Source organism: Pseudoliparis swirei, chromosome 21 (assembly GCF_029220125.1).
Source record: "Pseudoliparis swirei isolate HS2019 ecotype Mariana Trench chromosome 21, NWPU_hadal_v1, whole genome shotgun sequence".
Taxonomy (NCBI): domain Eukaryota; kingdom Metazoa; phylum Chordata; class Actinopteri; order Perciformes; family Liparidae; genus Pseudoliparis; species Pseudoliparis swirei.
In genome coordinates, this window is record NC_079408.1 from 11,054,438 (window position 1) to 11,076,389 (window position 21,952).

At 42.1% G+C, this 21,952-nt stretch overlaps 2 protein-coding genes across 5 annotated transcripts in view; both read right to left on the reverse strand.

Moving 5' to 3' along the window:
* The window catches only part of LOC130211694 (glucosidase 2 subunit beta-like), a 97,704-nt gene extending 94,546 nt beyond the window's left edge, over positions 1-3,158 (reverse strand). For all 3 annotated transcript variants that reach the window (XR_008835145.1, XM_056442637.1, XM_056442639.1), the window contains exons 1-4: positions 2,988-3,158; positions 2,474-2,590; positions 1,603-1,698; positions 272-329 (exon numbers count right to left, since the gene is read on the reverse strand). Coding sequence is in view for 2 of the 3 variants with exons in the window: in XM_056442637.1 (XP_056298612.1) it covers positions 272-329; positions 1,603-1,698; positions 2,474-2,590; positions 2,988-3,069 (353 nt within the window). In the remaining variant the exon portion in view is untranslated. The remainder of the gene's footprint in view (positions 1-271; positions 330-1,602; positions 1,699-2,473; positions 2,591-2,987) is intronic.
* Positions 3,159-4,628: 1,470 nt separating this feature from the next.
* Positions 4,629-7,445, reverse strand: LOC130211792 (doublesex- and mab-3-related transcription factor A1-like). Of its 2 annotated transcripts, XM_056442791.1 has the most exons (3): positions 7,402-7,445; positions 5,816-6,376; positions 4,629-5,598 (listed from the first exon to the last, which is right to left on the reverse strand). In XM_056442791.1, exons 2-3 carry the CDS (start codon positions 6,279-6,281, stop codon positions 4,814-4,816), a joined length of 1,251 nt encoding a protein of 416 aa, XP_056298766.1. In that variant the 5' UTR covers positions 6,282-6,376; positions 7,402-7,445; the 3' UTR covers positions 4,629-4,813. The 2 variants fall into 2 exon arrangements, with proteins under 2 accessions (XP_056298766.1, XP_056298765.1); XM_056442790.1 differs by lacking the exon at positions 7,402-7,445 and having other exon boundaries at positions 5,816-6,626.
* Between the last annotated feature and the right edge of the window lie 14,507 nt (positions 7,446-21,952).

The window sequence follows — 21,952 nt, forward strand, 5'->3', positions numbered from 1 at the left end:
GCTGTTCAAAGCAATATTGTGATGCATATACATTACAAGAGTAGGTCTGAACCACATCAAGATTGTAAACCAGTGACACCATTCCCCCTGGTGGCACAGTGCATCGCTCTCTATATCAATAACACTTTGATAGAAACCTTTATACGTTTGCCCAAAGGCTAATAGAATATTTTCATCTTTAGCAATGCGTGGGCCTCAAATGCCATATGTTAAGTCAAACTCTGCATGTGTTATTTCATAAATATTGAATCTCAGTTTTGATTCAACTGACCAGCAAGTGTTCTGGCAGTGAGCGTGGCTGTTGTATTCATCTGAGGCATCGCAGCAATCTGGCACATGCAAGAGAAGAGAAGAGCATTCAATATATCAGCAAGGAGAAGGGAAGAAAAAACAATCAGCAACGATGAGAGGAACATTTTCAGCTCCTTTTTGAGCTTAGTATCAAACCTGTGACCCTAGAAAAGTGAAAACTTGAGTATACGCAATTGCTTTACAACACACAGCACAAAATATATTAATTAACATTAAGTGACTGAAGAAAAATTATTAAAGACAAGATATGGTGTAAACAGAGAGCTAAAGCAATTAGTTGATGAAAAAAAAATCGTCGAAAAACAGATTAATAACCGTCTTGATAGATCGATATTGTCCCTTCAGTGATATATCATTTTCAGTATTGTCTAACAATTCATAGAAAAAATTAAAAATTAACGGGCTGATTGCTGCAGCCTCATAGCCACCAGCAGACATGAGTCGCAGCACTCTGTTCTTTAAGACTTTAGTCATTTTCCAGCCGCAATGAAAATTAGATCTTTGTGGCTGGATGATACATCACTCTCGTTCAAAGAGGGTCTCTTGAGATCAACCACTTATCAAGATCAGCTGCATGGTGTTTTGCTCAGATCTGTCTTTTGCTCAGATGTTTCACCCCAGAGAGTGGGCAGAGTGTGATATTTCTCAATTACCCTGAAATCCATTGGTGACTGGCGGAACAAGGGCTTTACAGCTCAGAAAGGGAAGCCAATGAAAATCTCTCTCAACGACCAGCAGAAGAGGAAAAGCGATGTTGCGTTAGCTATTAAGTGGCTCCACTCGAGGGAAGTTATGAGAAAACCGGTGGGAGGAGAATAAAGAAGGGAGGAAAGGGAGGAGGGGGTTCTTTCATGCCGTCATTAAATTTTTAACCAGCGATGGTTACATGTCGATTAGTGCTGCTGAAAGCACAGTTCACACGTAGGAGACGTCATCAACGTATTGATTGTATCCAAAATGGAGAGCTACAGAAGAACACAAATGGATGGCACAAGGGGGGGTTAACTTCTTGACATCATGTAAAATGTGAATTACGTAAAATGTATAAAAACGCAACGGATCAACATTTTCATTAAATATATATATATTTTTTTTAAAGGGACACGAACTTAGTGAGTCATGAATCTGTTTGTCGGTTTATCACCAGCAGCACTGCCCTTGTTGTCCTTGAAAAAGGCTAAAGCGGAAAGCGTTAATCCATGCTTCACTTCGGGTTCTGGAAAGTGAATTAGAGTCACCACTAAGGAGAATATTATTTCATCCAGTATAATGCAATATAAAAAGCCATACCACAGATGCCATCATTGACCCGCGATGACGGGATGTAGTGTGGTCGAAAACCCAGATTGGTGCAGTAGAATCGGCCATGAGGACAGGCTGAGGTGCCTACATGGAGACAGGAGCACAGGTCAGCACTTTGTAAAAAGCAATCAGAAACAAATATGTCTATTTCAAGCTATTCATAAAACATGTTGAGAAGAGAAACATAGGTCTCTTTTCAACAGATGATTTGCATCGTTTTTGTTGTTTAATGATTATTAACAGCCTGGTTTCCACTCGCTTAAGAGTAGAACATGTTGAGTGGCAGCAGTGTGCAGTTTCAAAGTATTTGTACCAGCTTGTTGTGACAGTGAGCTGACCTTAGGAATGAACCATGCCTAATATACAGTCTGAAGTGAATACCTATATACCTAATTCTTGCTTTTTCCTTCCCATGTCTGCAATGAGTTTATTAGGAGGCTCATATTTATGTTTCATACAACCCCAGCGGTATGGGACAGCGTAACAGCAGAATGTGTATGATGGACTTGGGTTTTTTTAGCAAAAAAACTTGAATTAAGTCACTGTGTGTGCACCACTGGTTAGCTCACAGCCGCCGCTCTGCAATGCTCTCATACGGGAGTTAAAGTTCATATTGCCGTCGCAAACAGAGAAAAATCACACAAAAGCAAACTTGGATTTCTGCTGTGATAAATATTTAACTGAAACACTTGCATTCTCAAAAATATTGATATTTACACATCTGAAAAGTCAAATAAAATAGTATTTATTCACAAACAGAAATCCCGTTTCCACTTCAGTAAATATTAACAGTGCATGGTTCACAGTGATGCAACACTTGGTAAACAGACACCCACTGGCCCAAATGTTCACTTGTTACCTGGTTCATCAGAGCCATCTTCACAGTCACAGTAGTCATCATTCACCTGCTCAAAGGGAATGATCTTGGACCCATCAACGCACAGAAAGGACTTCCTCTCCCTGTAGAACCGCTTGTCTGTTAGGGGATGAAAACATTACTGAGAGGTACATGTTGATGGCCATGTACTGCAGCAGGAAACGTGACAAAACAAAGGAGAACTCTTCGAACAGCACCTAACATCAACATCATTTATTTCAAGACAAAAGCTCGATGCTTGAGTCTGTAAATAAATGCGACTGAAACTATTCAGTAAGGCGATAGGTCTGGTTTTATGGATGCCACACAGGACCAACTTTAAACGCGAACGACAGTCGTTACAAGCTGTCTGCAGCGATGACAACGCCATTGCAACTTGCAACATGTTGCATGTGTTGAAGCGACGTCGTTGTTAAGTTGCCCTCTGCAGTGTAATGTACAATTAATGCGATGGCTAATTCGCCTTTAGCTCGCTGGAAGGGGGCAGAGGACTTACAGGACGAAGATATTCCTCTTATTTTCCGTGAGTCTACGAAACCAAACCAAAAGACAGCGGCGACAATAACGTGGAAACGCATGTCAGAAGACACAGTTATGAACCGGCTCCCTCCCGCCTTACAATAACGCGCTTAACTGTGTTTCAAACTCATCCATACAGCATTTAAACTGGCCATGTCCTTACTTCCTGAAACATGCAGTCTCGTGTAGGTTCTGAGCCTTCCGATTGGTTTATGTTCCCGACCCATGTGATTCCGTCAACCAATCACGGATGAGAACGGCGTTCTCACTGAATAATATATGAGTTCAGGTTAATATTTTAGCCTGTTAGACCGTTTTTGAAACGGAAAGACGAGCCATGTGGCTTGTTACATGTCGTCGTTATGAATACCATTCACGTGTTTTAGTTTTTAGGAAGTGCTTGACGGTTAACGTAATAAACAGTGACCAAAGATGCTTTCCTAAACAGTACAAGCACAGGATAGAGTTGGGAGATTAGGCAACCTTTACTCAAAGCAAACATTTGGACTGGCCATTAAAGGACAAGCAGGAAAGAGTTATAAACAACGTGACTAATTTAATTAGGTGTACCGGTGATCTACAGCGATGACAACCTCATAGAAACGTGCAACATGTGTGTGTTGAAGCCAGAGAGCTGTCAACAAAGCACCTCTACTTAGCCGCGTAAGCCTGCATCGAGGGGGGGACAGTGAATTCACAGGGCGGAGAGATTCCTCTTATTTTCCGCGAGTCTGCGAAATCACAACAAAAAATAGCGGCGATAATAACGTGGAAACGCATGTCAGAAGGCACAGTTATGAACCGTCTCCCTCTTTCCTTACAGCATCCCGCTCAAATGGGTTTCAAACTCATGATAAACATTCACCATTTAAACTGGTCTTGTCTCTACTTCCGGAAAAAGGCGGGCTCGTGACTGTTTTGAGCTTTTCTATTGGTTTTCTATCGTAGCCACGTGGGATTCTGTTGACCAATCATGAGTGAGAATGGCTTTCCATCTCACAAATGCATTAGTTCACGTTTTTATTCTATTCGTTTTATACTATTGACGTGTTTTATTAAATGGAAAGAAGAGACCTTTACGAGCTTTGTAATTTATTTGCAATGATCACCTTTTACGTGTTCTAGTTTGTCAGAAGTGCATGTCGCGTGATCAATCTCATCGTAAACATGTTGACTAGTCATAGAAGGAAAATCATGTCTTATTACAGTAATGTATTCATTCATTAACGGTGGTTCTCTTCTATAGAGCTGGAGTCAAAGCAGCTAAAAGGATTAAACTCACCTCTGGTATAGGCTGATTAACTTCATTAGATCATATACTGTTACTGATGCAATTTTGTTTTTAAAAGCTTTATCATTCTGATGGTGAACTCATAAATTAAATGCAATACTCAACTAATTCACTACAAGGTAACAGTGTAACTCATTGTCGTTTGAATTGTGATTATAATGTGTAGCATCACTTTGATATATATTTTATCTAATAATTGATCTCAGAATATAGTTTAATATGTTTGTATCTCATAATATAGATAGATAGATACATAGATACATAGATATATACATAGATAGATAGATAGATAGATAGATAGACACAAAATCCGGGATAAAACAAGAACACCGTTTGGTAGTTTTATTAATGATAAACAATCTTTACAACATTGACACCAGAACAAACGTGTGATTTCAATCAGCACGTTAACTAGGTTTGAAGCACTTGAAAGGGAATCTGGAGGTAAATCTGAAAACCAATTAAAAATAAGATTACCTAAAGAATAACTTGTTTTCCTCAATCCTCATTAGTCATTTTTCACTGTTAAGTCTTGTGTAAAGACCAACAGTACTGCATAGTGACTCCTTGCTCTGAAGGTAAGAGAGGTCTCTGATCATGCCCGGGAAGGAATAGGAGTCCAAGGGTGGACGTAGTGGAAACACCGGCATCAGTCCAGATGTCATGTATGGTGACATAAAACCTGCCATACCACCGTTAGCAGAGGAGTAGGCCAGCCGTAAGGGGCCGACACCGAGACGGGGGTTAAGCCCGTACAGACTGCTTGCCGGAGGTGGCATGTGGAGCGGGGAGAAGGCAGACTTGTTGCCCAGACCACCAAGTGCTCCGGGCAATCCAACAGAATGCCTGAGCGCGTTGGGTTGGTTAGACAGAGACAAGCTATCAGAGTAAATGTTGTTCTCTTTGGAGCTAAGCACCAGTTCAATGGTTCTGACAATGTCCCCATTGCACGTTCTGACCATAGACTCCAGGGTGTCCCGTTTCTGATGAGGGAAGATCTTGGCCATTATATCAGTGGGGTCCCGGTTCGGGCTCCGGTAGTCCTTGGGTTTCTCCGACTCGCTGCCGGACTCCGGATCCGAGGAGGAAAGAGACCTTTCTGGGCTCTCGATGTGGTCTGAGCGCTGGTCAAACACTGGGGATGAACTTGCGCTGCCCTCAGTGAATGAAGTGGTGTTGTCCTTGTTTGGAGACAGGTCGTTCTTGTCTATTGGAGAGGGCAGCCGTGAGGTGTGGGGTGCAAAGAGGGGTCGGCCCATAAATCCGTTATAAAAGTTGTACTTGCTCAGTTTGTCATCTGAAATGTGGACAAAAGAAAACACATGGTTTCAAACGAGATGTGCACGATTGTGTGAGTAAACAATACAGTGTTTAAAAGTACATGTGCCCGTAGGCCTATATAGGCTTTCATACTTTGAGGTTATTGAATGAAACACAAACTGCAAACAAACATATAACTCTGAATTTAATAGCATTATTACTCTTTGAGCTAAACATTTGTATTCAATATTTACCATCTTGTTGGCTCTCTGCTCCAAAAACATCAAAACTGAGAGCTGTCGGTGTGTTGCCGGTAGCCGCTGGCACCCCGGGGCCCAGGGGTGACGCCTGAGGGATCCCTGTTTCCCCAACCATCACCGAGCCGGGGTACATGAGCCGAAGCTCGCGGGCCTCGCTCTCCTCCTGCGCCTGCTGCCTCCTCAGTGCCACCTGCGCGGCCATCACGCGCTGCCTCTCCGCTATCAGGGTGCACTTTGCGCACACGCAGTCTCTCCAGCGACAGAAGCGCTTGTGTCCCTTCAGCGCGGACACCACGCCGTGGTTTCTGCATCTGGCGCACTTTGGAGTGCGCGGGTATCCCCTCTCCAGAGCGGGATTACAAGCACGGAGGAAGAGAGACGGAGGACGCAGGAGGGAAGGAGGCACGTGCAAGACGCCGAGAGGATTGTGCGCGGCCATCGGTGTCATCCTGCTGTCCATCGCCGGAGAGGTTGCAAACACGGAGTCTTAAAGTCCACTACAAGTGGACTCAGTCTCGTGATGTGGCCTTCTCTGAGTGACTCTCTCCACTGCCACTGGCACCCAGAAACAACACGCCTTAAGTGCCCTCTCCCCAGGTGGTTTGAGGTGTAACACAACACCCTCATGTCACACCCCTTTCCGCTCAAGCCTCTTAACAGCCTACCCAATAGTATATGTATTTGCATGTAGTGGACTAATCTGATGGAGCTGAGCCTATATGCAGGCCAACCATGACCAGACTTTGTACATCTGAGGTTGCACTCTCTGAGAATGTGATCTGCAGGAATGATACTGATATTTACATTGAAGTTGTCATTGCTTTAATAGTTAATTATGTTTTATTACGAATTGACAGTCAAAATGGGATTATTTCGTGATGCCGGTGTGTAAACAGACAGTATAAAATAAATAACATAAATATGTTGCCTCAGGCCAGCGAGATACAATGAGCCCCTTTGGTCACGCTGCTGAGCATTGAATATTCACTAGGATGATTTTAACACAACAATGGCCCTAATGGACACAAAGGCAACAAGTAATTATCTACCTGGTTATTCTCTTCAACAAATTACCTTGACAAAAGACCCATCTGTCAACAAACACGATTGGTGGATCACTAATCACACCTTGTCACATGTTTCATTCATATCTCTCCGTTCAGACAGGATCCAGTTACATGCAGCAGATTGCCTTACCGTTATTACGTGGTAAACAACTTGAGCATAATTGTCACAAACACAGTGGCAGTCACCAAGGGAAACGCAAACCTCAAACACTGCTCACTCCTGCATTTGCACACATGCACTTCCTCAACTTTTTTTAATTATGTCTTCCTTATTCACCGCAAATGTGAGCAGCTTGACTGAGATGGCACACTAAAATGGTCACTAAAATGTTAATAATGGTTGTATCCCTTCGCTATTAGATACCTACTAATCATCTGCAGATGTAGGAGTGAGACATCAGGGGCTTCTCTTCGTCTCCCTGTAGCTCTGACTCCACTAAACTCCCTTTGAATAATGGATGCGGGTTAAAGAGGCGGCGGATGGAAGCATTCAACCCCCTTGTGGCGTTTTACCTCGATAATGATTCCCTGAAGGGCATCTCGGAGGAAGGTCTGCTCCTGCAGAGGCCAGGACAATTGCTTACAGTCTAATACACCATGATTTAATGCAGTCATAGCTAGTATTAGTCATTGATATAACTACTTACCACACATACAGACTGGTGAGAGTTTTTTAACTTGATAAAAAGACATTTACTGCTTTTGAGAGTGACACATAGTACTTTTTTGTTCTTCCTCTACCTCACATGGATCCATCTGTCTTCAGGTGACGGGTCTTATCAGCAGCATACCTGCTCACACTCATGCCTGTGTGCATACGCGAAGAGCAACCACATAATATTGTGCAAAAACACAAGATCTGTACGTGTGTCCGGGAATTTGTCGTCACAAAAGCGTCCCGGTAATAACGAGGGTTTTGGAGAAGCGACTCTGCTATTTGCAGAAAGATGTTCTGCCAGTTAAAGGGTGGATAGGGGTTGGTATACCGACTCACTACAGCCGTGCAGGACATGAAGAGGATTTTAAATGCATCCATCAACACAGAATGACTAAAAACATAAATAAATGCCAGTGATGCAGATGCTGTGTGGACGCACATGCAGCTTTTTATCAATTCATCCACTGTGAAGTTGAACTTGAGGTTTGGATTTGTCGCTTGCGAGTTAATCCAGGAACATTAAGATGCTCTCACCTGGCTTCATGCACAACACTTCATGGTTCATACGGACCTGTGACAGCTGTTTCTCGCAGGATGGCTGGCTGGAAGCAGCGTGCCGTTAACAAGCCAGCGTGAACGTGTGCGTCACTATATCGTGAGCTTTGGAAACGGCTCTGTTTCAGTCTTATTTATAATTACCCTGAGGAGGGAAAGGGGACAAACACAGCTGTTTCGGAAAGGCATTTATAAATTGGATTATGGATAAAAGCTGTAGTGTTATATTTACTCATTCACTGCCTCTTCTGTTCGTCGGCATGTGGATCATAGGATTACGACAAGGCCGAGCCAGGATGCCAGGATGGTTGTTTGAAGGGTCTTCAAACCAGATCAGTCTCACCTCCAGACTCAATTAGTCAATTAGTTTGACATTCTAACCGTTTATCATAATCTACTGCAAAAAACAACGATACACTGCAGTTACCTCTACGATATAGAAAACACTATACGTCCAGTTCCAGGGTTCGTCCTTCATTCTGGTCTGAATTCTTCCAACCTCACCTACACAGAACGAGGGATTAGCAGGGCTGGTGCAGTTAGGCTAGAAATGTCCAGACAGTGTCTTAATTGTGTTCTTAACAGATCTGCTCATGTCAGATATTGTGTTTCATCACAGCAATGTGCCTCCGAGGACAGGGCTTTATCAGTACAGCTTCTTATCTGACGCAAGGTGGCTGCTAATCTACTCACACATCTCACAAAACCTGATTATGTCTCCCACTGTCAGAGAGATGGAGAGGCGGAGGGAGGGAGGTGGAGAGGTAGAGAGGGAGGGCAGAGGAGCAGAAGCCCAGCATTAAACAGTACATTATTACATCTGGACTTCTATCTTTTATCGTGTCCTTTAAAGACACATATTGTCATATTGTGAATCTAAACGAAATCATTGCCCTGCATCTTCAGGTCAAAGATCAGATCATGTTACTGTTGCCAACTCTGAGTCACCAAAAGAAGAATCCTCATGTGAACCGACTTCGACATGGAAACAGTTCAGCGCCTTAGGTTTCAAGACGGCGGCATTGTTTCTGAAAGCACAGCACTCGAGTTACAAACAAATCCTCCTCTCTTTCGGCATTTAAAAGGTCTTGACCCCGTGTGTTTACTTTCTCATCTGTCACTTCACACCCTTGTCATTTAAGTGCCACACAGTAGCCTCCACTTCACGGCTGATGGGTGAATGGCCACCAGTCATGGCTGTCGGGTTGGTCAGATTTCGGCGGTGTTCAAAAGATTAAATCACTTGAATTTAACTTTATATCAGTGCAAGTCTTAAAGTCCTAAAGCAGCATGTGAGATTATTTAGTGCGTCCGTGACCTTAGTGTCGCAAATCCTCGCTTGGTCACATGAGGTTAATACAACAATAGAGCTAAGAGAAGCTTTAATTCAACTTTGAATGCACCATCTTCTCATTGTGGTCTCGCTTACTTTACTTTACTTTTAAACTGTCTTGTCCTTTTTCTGTTCCTCTCTAAGAAAAATCAGTAAGGATAAGATTGTATTGTTATTACAACCGACGCAGAGAAGAACGGACGCATCCATACTGCATACACACACCTGTGTATTTGAATGCACGGTACAATAGATTGTGCCTCCTATTCCTTGCCTATCTATCTCCTTCTCTCCTATTCAGTATTCCTGCATTTACTCTCTTTTCCTCCCCTCCCACCTTTATTGGTGGTCCGAGTCTGGTAGGTATCCATCAGGGCCCCTCACTTAGCCCGGCAACGCCTCAGTGCCCGGGAACAATGGTGGCCCAAAGACAGCCAAGTTCGCTCATGAGCATGGATGTGTGTGTGTGTGTGTGTGTGTGTGTGTGTGTGTGTGTGTGTGTGTGTGTGTGTGTGTGGGTGGGATGTGAGTGCACCCATGTGTACCTGTGCTAATCATGCATATGACATCTGCATCAACACGGTGCATCTATAAGGAGATGCAGGTTCACTTTTATATACTGGCACACTCTGTGTGCTTATGTGTGTGTGTGTGTGTGTGTGTGTGTGTGTGTGTGTGTGTGTGTGTGTGTGTGTGTGTGTGTGTGTGTGTGTGTGTGTGTGTGTGTGTGTGCGTCTGCATTTAAGTGCTTGTCGGTAGGGCACATTAGTTCCTTGAAAGGTTCTGGTCAGGTGCCAATGAATGCAACCTTCACTGTCTAAACAGGTTGAGATTTAACCCCCGAGAGTTTGTCGTTCTGCGCTTGCTCCGGCAATTCTCTCTATTTGTTTCCTGTCAAAGACGTTTCTTTATTTAACGATACACTTACAAGGAGATCTTTGCAGCTTAATAATGCATAACTGAGTGGCAGATGAGCTCAACCCCGTGTGAAGGATTTAAAGAATCAGGTTTCTAAGGGGTAGGGTGTGCTTTTTTTGTCAGGAAAATGTGCCACTTGACAGACGTTGACAAGGAAATGGATGAACGTGGGGAAAAAGTCTCTGTTGGTACTTTCCAAATATGAATATGAACTTTACTACGTGTATGATTAAGTGTATGATTATTTTGCATATTGACGTAGGTTTACAAATAGGTTTTGGCTTGTCACTGGGCAAGAAAAACAAGAAACCCCCAATGAATAGGGGAGCATCAAGCTCTCCTCATAGACAAATAAGCAAACAATTGGACCTCCAAATCGTCGTTTAAAGGGTCTCGAGTGAAAGGATCTGTCGACATCTTATTGGCAAAGGATTCTGGTCAATTTCTGTTTGCCGAAAAGATTTACTCCAGCGGTGAGGTTCCTCAAATGTCCTAGGGAGCAGATGAAGAGGCTGTAAAAAATAATCCCCCGTGCTCACTAAATCTGATGTTAGAGTGACGTTAGAATGTATCCTGAGATCATGATTCACTCTGGAACCCCGGTTTTGTTCTTTAGCCGTTAAATGCTCCACCATCTAGCGGAGCGGTGGTACGGTGGGAGTTAAATACACAACTAAACAGCGGCCGACTGCTGCAGGAAAGTGAGGTGGTAAAGATGTGGGCCCTCAAAACAAAAGCAATGAGCGAGAAGACTCTAAAACGTGAAACCACGACGCTGACGAGAACTGCATGATTGGATGATTGTTCACTGTGAACAATCCCTTTCACTTTTAAAGTATTTTGATTCATTGTTAATGTAATAATGATTATATCAGCTTTTAGAAGAAAAAAAACGTTAACTGCAAACTTGAAGTACAAATGTGTTGTTATTACAGTGATTCACTTTTGCAAAACCAGGTCACAGTAAAACAATGTTTAACGTGTCCAGATGGCGACGAGCGCAGCTGAAGCATTAAGAAGGAGGTGAGCAGCGCTATCAGATGAACCACGAGCACAGCAAGAGCCATCAGGGCTGTGCATCTCTGCCAGGGTGTTATGGGAAAATATTCTCGTCTTTCAGTTACAGACAATAACAGAAAGAAATTGTTAAACATTGTCTCCGATAGCAACTGGCATCGGCAAACAGATCCGATGCGAGTAGCTGCAGAGATGAGAGGGAACACGAAACCGTCAGAGGAAGCTTAACAGAAGTTTGTGTGCATGATGTTTTGTTAAAAATCAAGTGTACTCATTTGAATCCAAACATATAATGTGCATGTGTGATTGGGATATTCATGTACACAACATTAATCATTTGTGGAATAACGTTTTCCGCCCGGCCGTCCCCCCCCCCCCCCCCAGAATTGTAAACGGCTTAGTCGAGATAAATCTGTTACAGTTGAATTGAAGGATCACAATAACCTTAATATTTAGATTTCAGGTTATTTATTTGTCGTGTATTAACGTACCATTTTTACCAGAGCACAGATGACTCTGCAGTCAGTCAAATGGAGGCGTAGAAAAGCACATATGCTGGCATCCAAAAGGCTGATTCAACAAATATGATATTACATTTATAATATGCCAACAAAGACCAAAATGTAAAGAAAAAAACTACTTTAAAAATGCTGTTTGTCGAACATTTCTGTAAAGCAAAATGAGAGCCCAATGATTTCAGCAAGAGATGGAAAATATGACATTGGATAAAAAAGTCATTAAAAATGTATCATCACCAATTCCGCACAACACCGTCAATGGAGCCACTCAGGGTCGGGTTATTCACAATAGCGAGCGACAAAATGTAGAATATTGTTCTGAGGTGACCAATTTAATCAAGATGAGTCAAAAAAGGAGAATTAAATGAAAGAATCTTAAAAGAGCAACATTCAGAGCATTAAAAGCAGCCTGCCACTCACTTTATTTATAGCATTTCACTCCTCAGATATCAAACAGGTACAAGTCAAGACACAAAACTAAAAAAGTGATTCACTATTTGCTTCTCCAAGTTGTATTCCTGTCCGTGTGGAAGGCTCTGAAGCAGCATTTAGACAGTCGTGCTCCTTTATATTCACATCTCTGGACTTTGTCCAAAGGAAGAAAAGAAAGTGGCAGATATTTTAATTGATGTTGCTGAAGTTGATAGTTGGGGACCAATCAGACGATCAGTGGGGAAATGAAACAAGTTCATTAATGATATATGTTGATAATTATGGCCGAACTTACATCCAACAAAACACTTGAAACTATAAATTGTTATTTGTGTTCTTTTAGAACAGAATTTAATTTTGCATTATTGTTCATGGAATCACGTAAAGCTGGAAATCTGGATTTGGAGTCAGATTACTAACGTTCACATTTAGTAGTGTTGGCAACACAGCACAGCGACGTGCATCTACATGGACTGACACCTGGTTCAGGTTCAAAGCCACTGCGGAACCACAGAGACAGAGGAACAGATAACAATACACACTACAGTCTATTCACAACTATGGACTGCAGAATGCTGGCTGCATGCAGATTCTACTCGGATAAAGGACAAATAGAAAATAATGTGCTGACCACAGGTGTGAACAAAGCCCCATTTTCAAAAACATTTACAAATGGGGGATGCATTGGATCTTTGGGGGACTTTTTTAAAGATCGTGCTCACACATCTACAAAACCCAAGATAAATGGTATCTTTTATCAGTTTGGATGTTGGATAATTGTACAAGTGGAGTCCCAAACATCAATGCGGGCTTTAGATTCTAAGAACTGCAACCTTAAGTTCACAGACTTCAGGGGAGTTATCTGATCACGACGCCTCGAATCGCAAACACCGCTTATCGTCTTCGTGAAGCTCTAAAGAGTGTGAGAAAGTAGTCCGCCTTGTTTGAAGCTATGCAAACTGTTTACAAACTTTAGAAAGCTTTGATAATTTGAACTTCTGTCGGGAAGTGTACAAAGTCGATCCTCGATTGCCTCGTAAAACTCAATACATTTAAACTAACCGTGAGAATCGGTGTAAATATTGCAAGGTTTTCGTCGTGACAAAATGAAATCATGAGCGGCGGGGACACAAATGAGAAATCACTGATGGCACGAGGGTGATGGGAAGCTTCAATGTCCAACAGAGAGGATTGAAACACGAGGCATTTATCCTTCCCCGTGGTTCCACCCAAACAAGTCTACGTATCAGGGCTTAGTTTGATGATAACATGAAGAATAATCATTATATCTATATTTATGCTGGCACACGATTCCCCATATTGACACTCTTATTTCTAAGTCATGCTTAGTCTCTGTGGACAATGGACAATATTTCGGGGTTTTCTGGTCCGACTTCCTCCTCCATTGTGCCATTCATTGTTTACAGTCTGATTGTTTCCCGAGTAGCAAGTTAACAATCAGCTCCGTTCCGCCAATAGTTTGCTCACAAATCTTCTGCATTTTAGAGTCTTGTTATTATTATAATAATTTAGTGTATTTATTTTTACTTATTCAACCCCCATCACTTTAAATAATACACATTTGGTTTTAGAGAAATGTAACGCTGCCAATCAGCATGCACGGTGAGGACATTGATACAGAGCGCTTCTGCAAAACATTGACTGACAATATATTTAAAATGTTTTCACTAAAAGGTCCACTTTTGATATGATTAATGTTTTAATGGTTTAATGTTTGCAATTTAAAGCACTTAGTATAATTTAGGCAAAAAGCGTAATCTGGGTTTTATATATAAAAATGTAGTTTACTTTTTCAATATTTAACTAAAAGTGCAACTTATCCCGTTATAAGTGATGAATCTAAATCTAAGAACAGTCAGGCCACAGAACCAATGTCACATGTCCACAATTGACCCCGACCTCCTACCCATGACTCGGCAGTTTAAGAACGTAATCTAGAATCTATGTACCAATTATGTTTCCTCCATATCCTGTATTTGAAGAGACATTTACTGGTAGGCTTTCGAACCAGTTGCATATCACAAAACATGCCCGTCCCTCTACCTCAACGTGACCGACACAGGGTCACAGCACGGTCAGACGTGATGTTTGGAGGGCTTCTAATTTTGGGATCAGGGCTTAATGAGGACGAGAAAACAACCTGCTGGTGAGAACAAGGGGGACGGCCCCAGAGACGAGGCGGACGAGGATACAAAGGAGAGCTTAGAAGACCTCTGATGTCAGCCCAGCACCAGCAGAGGGGCTCATTGAAACTAAAGTGCCTCTGCTGTGTTGCTTTTGTTTCGTTCTTGTCGGGCCTGTTCCTCTCCTATAATAATGAGCCCTTTGACAACTGATTAACTTCATAGTGGCTTTTTTTGTTTTTGTTTCTTAACAAGTGTTTTCTTTTAATGCCGGGCCTCGCTACGTCACCTTTTAGGGAGCTTTTTTTCTATGAATACCTGAGTGCGAGCGTAGATTAAACTTAATTAAATTGAGGAAAGTTGTGTTTAAATTGAGCACATGATTCTAGCTGGATGTCAACATCCATCCTTTAAGGTCGTTAAGATGGTTTGACAAAGAAAAAAATTAAATCTAAACTCAAGCCTCACTTAATCCAGAGCTTTATCAGTGGATGGAGTTTACTCTGATTTGATTTTAGTTGAAAGATGAAAGAAAAACAAAAAATCTGGCTGAGGAAGATGGTTGAAAGCTCTGAAGAAAAACTGTAAGGAGGAATTTTCTTTCTTTTTGGTTTTACTACATATTCTCACACTTTTGTCATCATGTGTGTAGTTTGAATTTGGAAATACCAGCTTAGCTAATACCACGGGTAGAATTATTGTAATTAGCCTTTAGCCCGTTAAGCTAATAAACTGATGCATGTTTCCTCTTTTCCCTCTGAATAGGACGTTTTCATCCTGAAATTGACAAATGTGTGTCCCTTTCCTTTCAGCATGGCTTTGATCCTCTCAGATAGGCAGGGGGGTACAATGGTCCCCTGGGGGACGGCCGCCCCCCGATGGGAGAATTGTTTTTACCCCAGCTGTGATTTGCTTGTGCTGCAACATCTAATTCCGAATACTATTTTGTCAAATCAATGGCTGGACTTTGCCTTATTAAGGCCGGTCTGGTTTCCTATACCAAGCAGGGTGCTTCAACCCCCCGATGAGGGAGGCACGCTGAGGCTGCCCCTCACAACAAAACAACACACCACTCCACAACAGCATGATACTTCCTCGACCAGCAAATGAGATGAAAGCTTTAAACCATGAAAATAGTGGTTTGAAAAGCTTCTGAAGTCCCGCTACCCTGCTAGCATGGAATAAAGATGGGCTGTCCAGCCGCCACAAAAGACGAACACAACAGGGAAAGACATCAAAGCGTGATTTTGTCAAAAACTAGTTTAAGAGGGTTCCTACTGAGCAAAACGCAGGTGAATTTCTAGGTAATAGCACATTGCTGTTAAACGTTACACTTGTTGTTGTTGTTGTTGTTTCTTTTTCCATCCAGTGACACCTTTCATTAGAGTGATAGACAAACTCTCCCCTCATACAATGACAGCGACTTTAAATGCAGCTTTCAGTTTGCCCGGAATTAAAATATATGTGTGTGTGTTTACAATATGAAGTATTCAAAATAGCATGAAGAACTGCACATTTACATTCAGTCTTTAATTCATCTGATGAGGTTCTGCTTGTTTTTGACACCTGCAATACAGGCTAATGTGACCCTGCCTGTGGCTAGGAATGAGGGGAGAACAGTCAGGTTGTTGTTCTCCGTCCACAGGTGGGTTCTCCTGACTGTGTGCAATATGATCACTCTTTGATCCAAGGGAAACAGGCTCAGGTTAATAAGGTGTGACGCTCTTGAAACAAGGACCTTTATGTGGGGCTTTGAGTGAACAGCGCTCCCAAAATAATTTAAAAACAACTCATTGTGTCATTGAATGTCAGGATAGTCCAACTAATAGCAATATGTGCATGAATAAAAATATATTACATCCTATTAAAAATTATTTTGTGTGTGTAGCGTGCTCTTAACAAGTGTTTTCTTTTAATGCCGGACCTCGCTACGTCACCTTTTAGGGAGCTTTTTTTCTATGAATACCTGAGTGCGAGTATGGATTAAACTTTATTAAATTAAAGAAAGTTGTGATTAAATTGACCACATGATTTTAGCTGGATGTCAACACACAGGGGCACAGAAAAATAAAGTAAATCATCTTTTCTGAATGGTTGGGAAAAGATTGCGATGACAAAATGTAGAGAGCATACAATAAAGTAATCCATGACCCTTTTAATGCCAAGTCAACACGTTTATAAATCTCTGTTTTCGATACAGAGACAGTGTTGTGAACTGTTTTTTGGTGCAACTTTTTAATTTGGGATCTAAATTCTGAGCTCAGAAACACAGATATGTGTTGGATATAAAAGTGAAGATGCCATCTTCACGATCTCCTTGTGAAATGCCAAAGCTTCAGGAGTAAACAGCCTCATAATCAGATGTTGCCATGCACATGCATGTTTATGAAATGGGCTGCAGTGGAGTGTGAATCAGGATGCAGCACATTCCCCAGTTCAAGTAGTGTAAGGAGTGTCAGTGGGGAGATAACAATAAAACAATGCTTATCTTTAATCTAATACAACAAGAATAGAATCCACATCTACTTGAGCCTTACTTCACATGCACTGATTAGAGGTTACTGTGAGTGCTCTGCAGCCGCATATTAGATATTCTGTATAGTTCAATTCAATTTGGAAGCATTGCGCTTTAAGCGTTCGCGTCCTCGGCGCCCTCAATCATCTTCTGAATAAATTCTGCTGAACACCGATGAACATTAATTGCCATCCATCTCAATATGTGCGATGTCGTGACTTGACAGTAAGAAAATGCCATTTCTCTCAAGAGATCCCGATCTCATGAATAATTCACAGCCACGAGGATAATGATGGCAGATCAAACTTTGTGTGAATAATTGTGAGTAGACTCATCAGCATTAGGAGTGCGTGCTGAGTAAATCTTGTTCGTTTTCTGGATCAAAATGATGCCCCTGGACAATGAGAATAATAACAGGCAAATCACTCACTACCACTTTGTTTTATTTCTTTCGTTTGTTTTTGGGCATATCCAGGCAACAATCGACTCATGCCAGCACGACAGCCATTGTGAGCAGATCCGGAAACGTGAGTAAGTTTGTCCCACATTTTGTATTATCTGTGGGCAAGTTTTAATTCACACTCTCAACTCCCAGCATGCCTGTATTCCTTCCACCTGACTGTGCTCTTTCGTCTGCCCTCTGTGCCTGTGTGAGCGTATATTGGCCCGGGCTCCATTTTCTAGGTGATTGACTCTGAAAAAACTTACGTCGTAATCCCCAAATGTTTCCTCTGTGTTTGAGGGAGGGTCTGCTTTGTTGAAAGCCTCGGGAGTCCTGCCCGGTTGTATGTCTGTCATGCTGGGCATTAAGAGTGGTGGGAGGAGCAGGAATTCAACAGGTGGAGGAGGGCTACCTCAGGAGCAGAGTGGACCCGATCTGCCTCAGCTGAGTCATGCGGTCAGTCTCACTACCGAGGATACGTAGGATTCACACACATCTAAATAGGGATGAATTATAAGATATTTAGTGCTATGCTTAAGGTTGTTTACATTGAATGAAGGAGGAACAAGATGATTCTACAGCGACGCCATGAAAGAGTGTTGGCAAAAGATGGAGAAATGTACAGAGCGTTCCTCCCCGCCACTTTATACTTCTATTTATTATTTTATAGTGACGATAAATCACTTTTTTCCAACAAAACAAGACAATTTGTCTCAGTTAATCTTTATTGTAGTTCATCTTTGAGTTACTGGTCAACTTGTCAAGCCACTATTCCGTCTTTTTCTTGTTGGCAACAACAATGACACAAATAATAAATGCTCATATATAAATGTATTATTTCTCATGAAATTCAAGTTACTGGCTAAATCTATTCAAAATGTAAGTTCCTCGTCGTCTTTAAGATAGGATATGCCTTTTGCAAGGCAAGTAGTAAACATACGGTGCTCATGACCAGTGTTTTATTTAAACTAATAGTGAAGTATCCCCAAAACAAGGAATAAGAACCAGGAGGAAAGTAACAAGGAATCGCGCTGCTCTGACAGGCGGCCCAAACATGTAATCTACACAGCAAATAAATAATATGTAAAACAGTGTCTGATAGTTTGAGCAAACCATCCAGATGAATGCATCTCCTCAACGAGCTCCCTTCCCCTCTTCATCTTGGAGGAAATGAGCAATGCCGTGAGCGATGGCAGCGATTCCATCGTGCTTCATTGCGATTGGCTGCAGATAAGGACCACCACCCACATTAGCACCGAGGTAATTATTTGGATTTCTACGAGCAGGTGCTGATGGAAGCGGGAGAGTCCGTGATCAGACTCCAGTATACCTCCGGATAAACATCACACGGACACAAGGCCCTGCAACGCTCACCGGGAGCCCCCATATCGCCCCCCAACCATGTCATTACCCTCTGCATGTTGTGGATAGCTATAAAGGCTAATGGGCTGGGGGAGATATTGCACCCTGCTCTGGGTTAAAGCGTGTACCGACATTAAATAAGGTGGTTTCTGTCAGATGGCGCCAAGAGTTGATGGAAGGAAAGGGGGGAAGTTTAAACTGCAGTGGACAGACGGAGCATGTTTAACAGGGTTCACGACTGAGAGCACAGATATGTTGAAGTTAGAGAGTGACACCACATGTTTTAGTGTTTGTATGACAACGATGATGATGGGCATTTGTTAGGGAGCTTCAGAGATCCTGCATGGATTGTTCCCTTCGGATGGAGGGCGATAGCTGTCACCAGTCGTTACGCTAAGCTAAGCTATCCGTTCACTGTAGTTTCATATTTAACGGACAGAAATGACAGTGGTATCTATCTATCATCAAACTGTGAAGTATTTCCCAAAATGAATCCATCAACTTTCAATCAAAAACAAATGGGTTGCAGGGACATGTTTGTAGATGTTGTACATTGGTTTGCACCGTAATCATATCATCTCTCTCTCTCTCTCTCTCTTTCTCTCTCTCTCTCACTCTCTCTCTCTCTCTGACTCCGTTTTCACACCGTTAATCAGATTGTCCTGACGCTCTGCTCCCCTGCATCATGCATAGTTGGGCACGGCGTTTTCCTGTGAGACATTCACCTCAGATCTAATCCCCTTAAGCTCTCCACTCCATGGGACTAATGGGAGGTGGCGGGCAGTTTGGATGAGTTATAACGGAAAGATTATGATTGTGTGATGCAATGTTGAACAAAGGTCAGGGGAGCATGTCGGAAAAAATTCCAAAGAAACATCACGTTTGTCGTATCCCGATGAAAACATATATCGACCGCTGCAGACATCATAAAATGCTCGAAGTGCCAACAAATTATACTGAGAGAATATCGCTATCATGAAAGAAAAATACAAAAATAACCAGAATAAAAACCCACAAATATTGGAGAATAGTTTTATCTTTGTGGCTAAGAAAAAGGAGAGCCTCAATTACCCAGGGAGGCATGGACATTGCTCCTTCAGGGCACCAGTCCTCCGTCTTGCCTGCAGTCATTAATTAGATCTAATCAACACCGCAGGGAAAAGTTACTGTCAAGACTAATTAGCCAAAATGGAGCTTCTGTAATGGGAAACAAATGAACAACAACAGTTAACTGTAGCAGCCTGCTCCACGCTTTATGACTCATTCAGTCTCAGCGGGAGAGGGTTTTTTTTTTTGCAGTATCGTTCAGAATTATATTAGCACTTGCTTACTGTTTTGAGGGAATGTCTGAATATTCGGCACATCGACGGGTCTTTGAAAAGACATCGACATTTCCAAATGTGTATTGTGTCGTAGTCAAAGGTATTATTGAATTGTCAACCCCTTTGGGCATGTGATCACACACACACACACACACACCTCTGCCAGGTTGCCTATTGAAAGCACCATGCGGGCTTCCCTTCGACGGCAGGCCTCAGAGGTCATGAGAAACGTGGTCTTAATCCTTTCTCCGTCCCCACACTGCTTCTGAGAGTCAAGGCAGGGAGTACCAAAAAAAAGGAACCTTTGTTTCTCCCACAACGCCGCGAACAAAAGGGGTCGGGATTGGGAAAAGCGTACACGCACACCACCTGCAATTAAGAGCTTAGAGTTCGTCCTCTCGGCACAAAACCCTCCGCGACCCGAGCGGAGGAGAGGAAACGTCAAGATTAGGTGGGAAGTGCTACGAGGGTATTATAAAAACTTGTGAGAAAGAAGACGTTTGTCACAGAATATTACTTACAGGATGCTGGAGGACAGTCACCTTACACCTCGCGGAAGAGTAATTGTGGAGGATTTGATAACTAATGGCTATTGATGACGTTTAAGCACTTTAACAACCTGGGTTGGAGGTTTGCTCCACGGTCACACAGATGAAGAACAAGCCCCTGTTTGTTTGCCCATATGTCGGATTGAGTCACCGCGATTAGACATCTGCTGAGGAAAAGAAGGTGTTAAGCTGTGAGGAGAAGCACACACACACACACACACACACTGATGGCCGTCAGCTGCAGGGAAACAATCCGTTTGATAGGCGGCGTCTGCAGGAGTCGGCCCTGTGACGTCGAGCAGAAAGTTCTCTCCGCCGAAACATTTCACTCCCCTGAACTTTACTGAAAATGTCAACTTCATCAAAGCAAAATTGGGTCAAATGCACTGAGTGCAAATTTAAATCAGCCGAAGGAGATGAAATTATTGTAATTAACGGTTCTTCAATCAAGCTGGAGTGTTGGGATTATAGATTCATGTTTTACATTCATTGCTGAACTCCAGGGACCTTCTTTGGTGGTACAATATGAGTTCTTCCATCAGGACCGTTTATCCGCAGAAATACAAACGCACGCGTGGACCTTTCGGACAAAGTTTTGATGACGGTTGCGTAAACTTTTTAATCAGATCACAAAAGGAGGGCACACAGGATTATCTTTTCATCGGTGTTATTTCTTACCAAAAAGGATTTCTGTGTAGACTGAAACACACGATGCAATATGAAAATATATGTGAACATAAGGGCGGATTCTACATACAATATTCACAAGTATCTTGAAAAATAATGTCCGCATTTCGTCAATTGTCCTGAAATGATTAATACTGTACATGGAAAATATATGATAATCCTTTTTTAAAGAAGAGTTGCAATAATTGGTGTGTTGTGCAATAAACGAAGTTTGGTGGATGTACATCACAAAGAGGACATCTGAAAAACTTGTTTGGAGATTTAAATTATGTTTGTAGACTGAGGAACACATTATTAATGTGCGTAAAGATCTAAAGTCAGCTGCAGATTCGGGAGTTGAAAAAACATGCATATCTTTTTTTCAATATTCTTCTTTTTTCTTTTTAGAAACAACTTCCCCACCCTGCATGAAGAAGAAACATACAAACAACAACAATAGTATACTATGATTGCAATGTTTTAATTGTATTTTAAAATAAAGATGTATATGTATTTTCTAATGATGAAATAACTTAGAGGACTCTGAGGCTTTGGGAGACTTTTTTCATCTACGTAGTTAGATGTAGTGGCCCAGTGAGAAATACATTTCAATTATTTATCTATTTTATTTCCT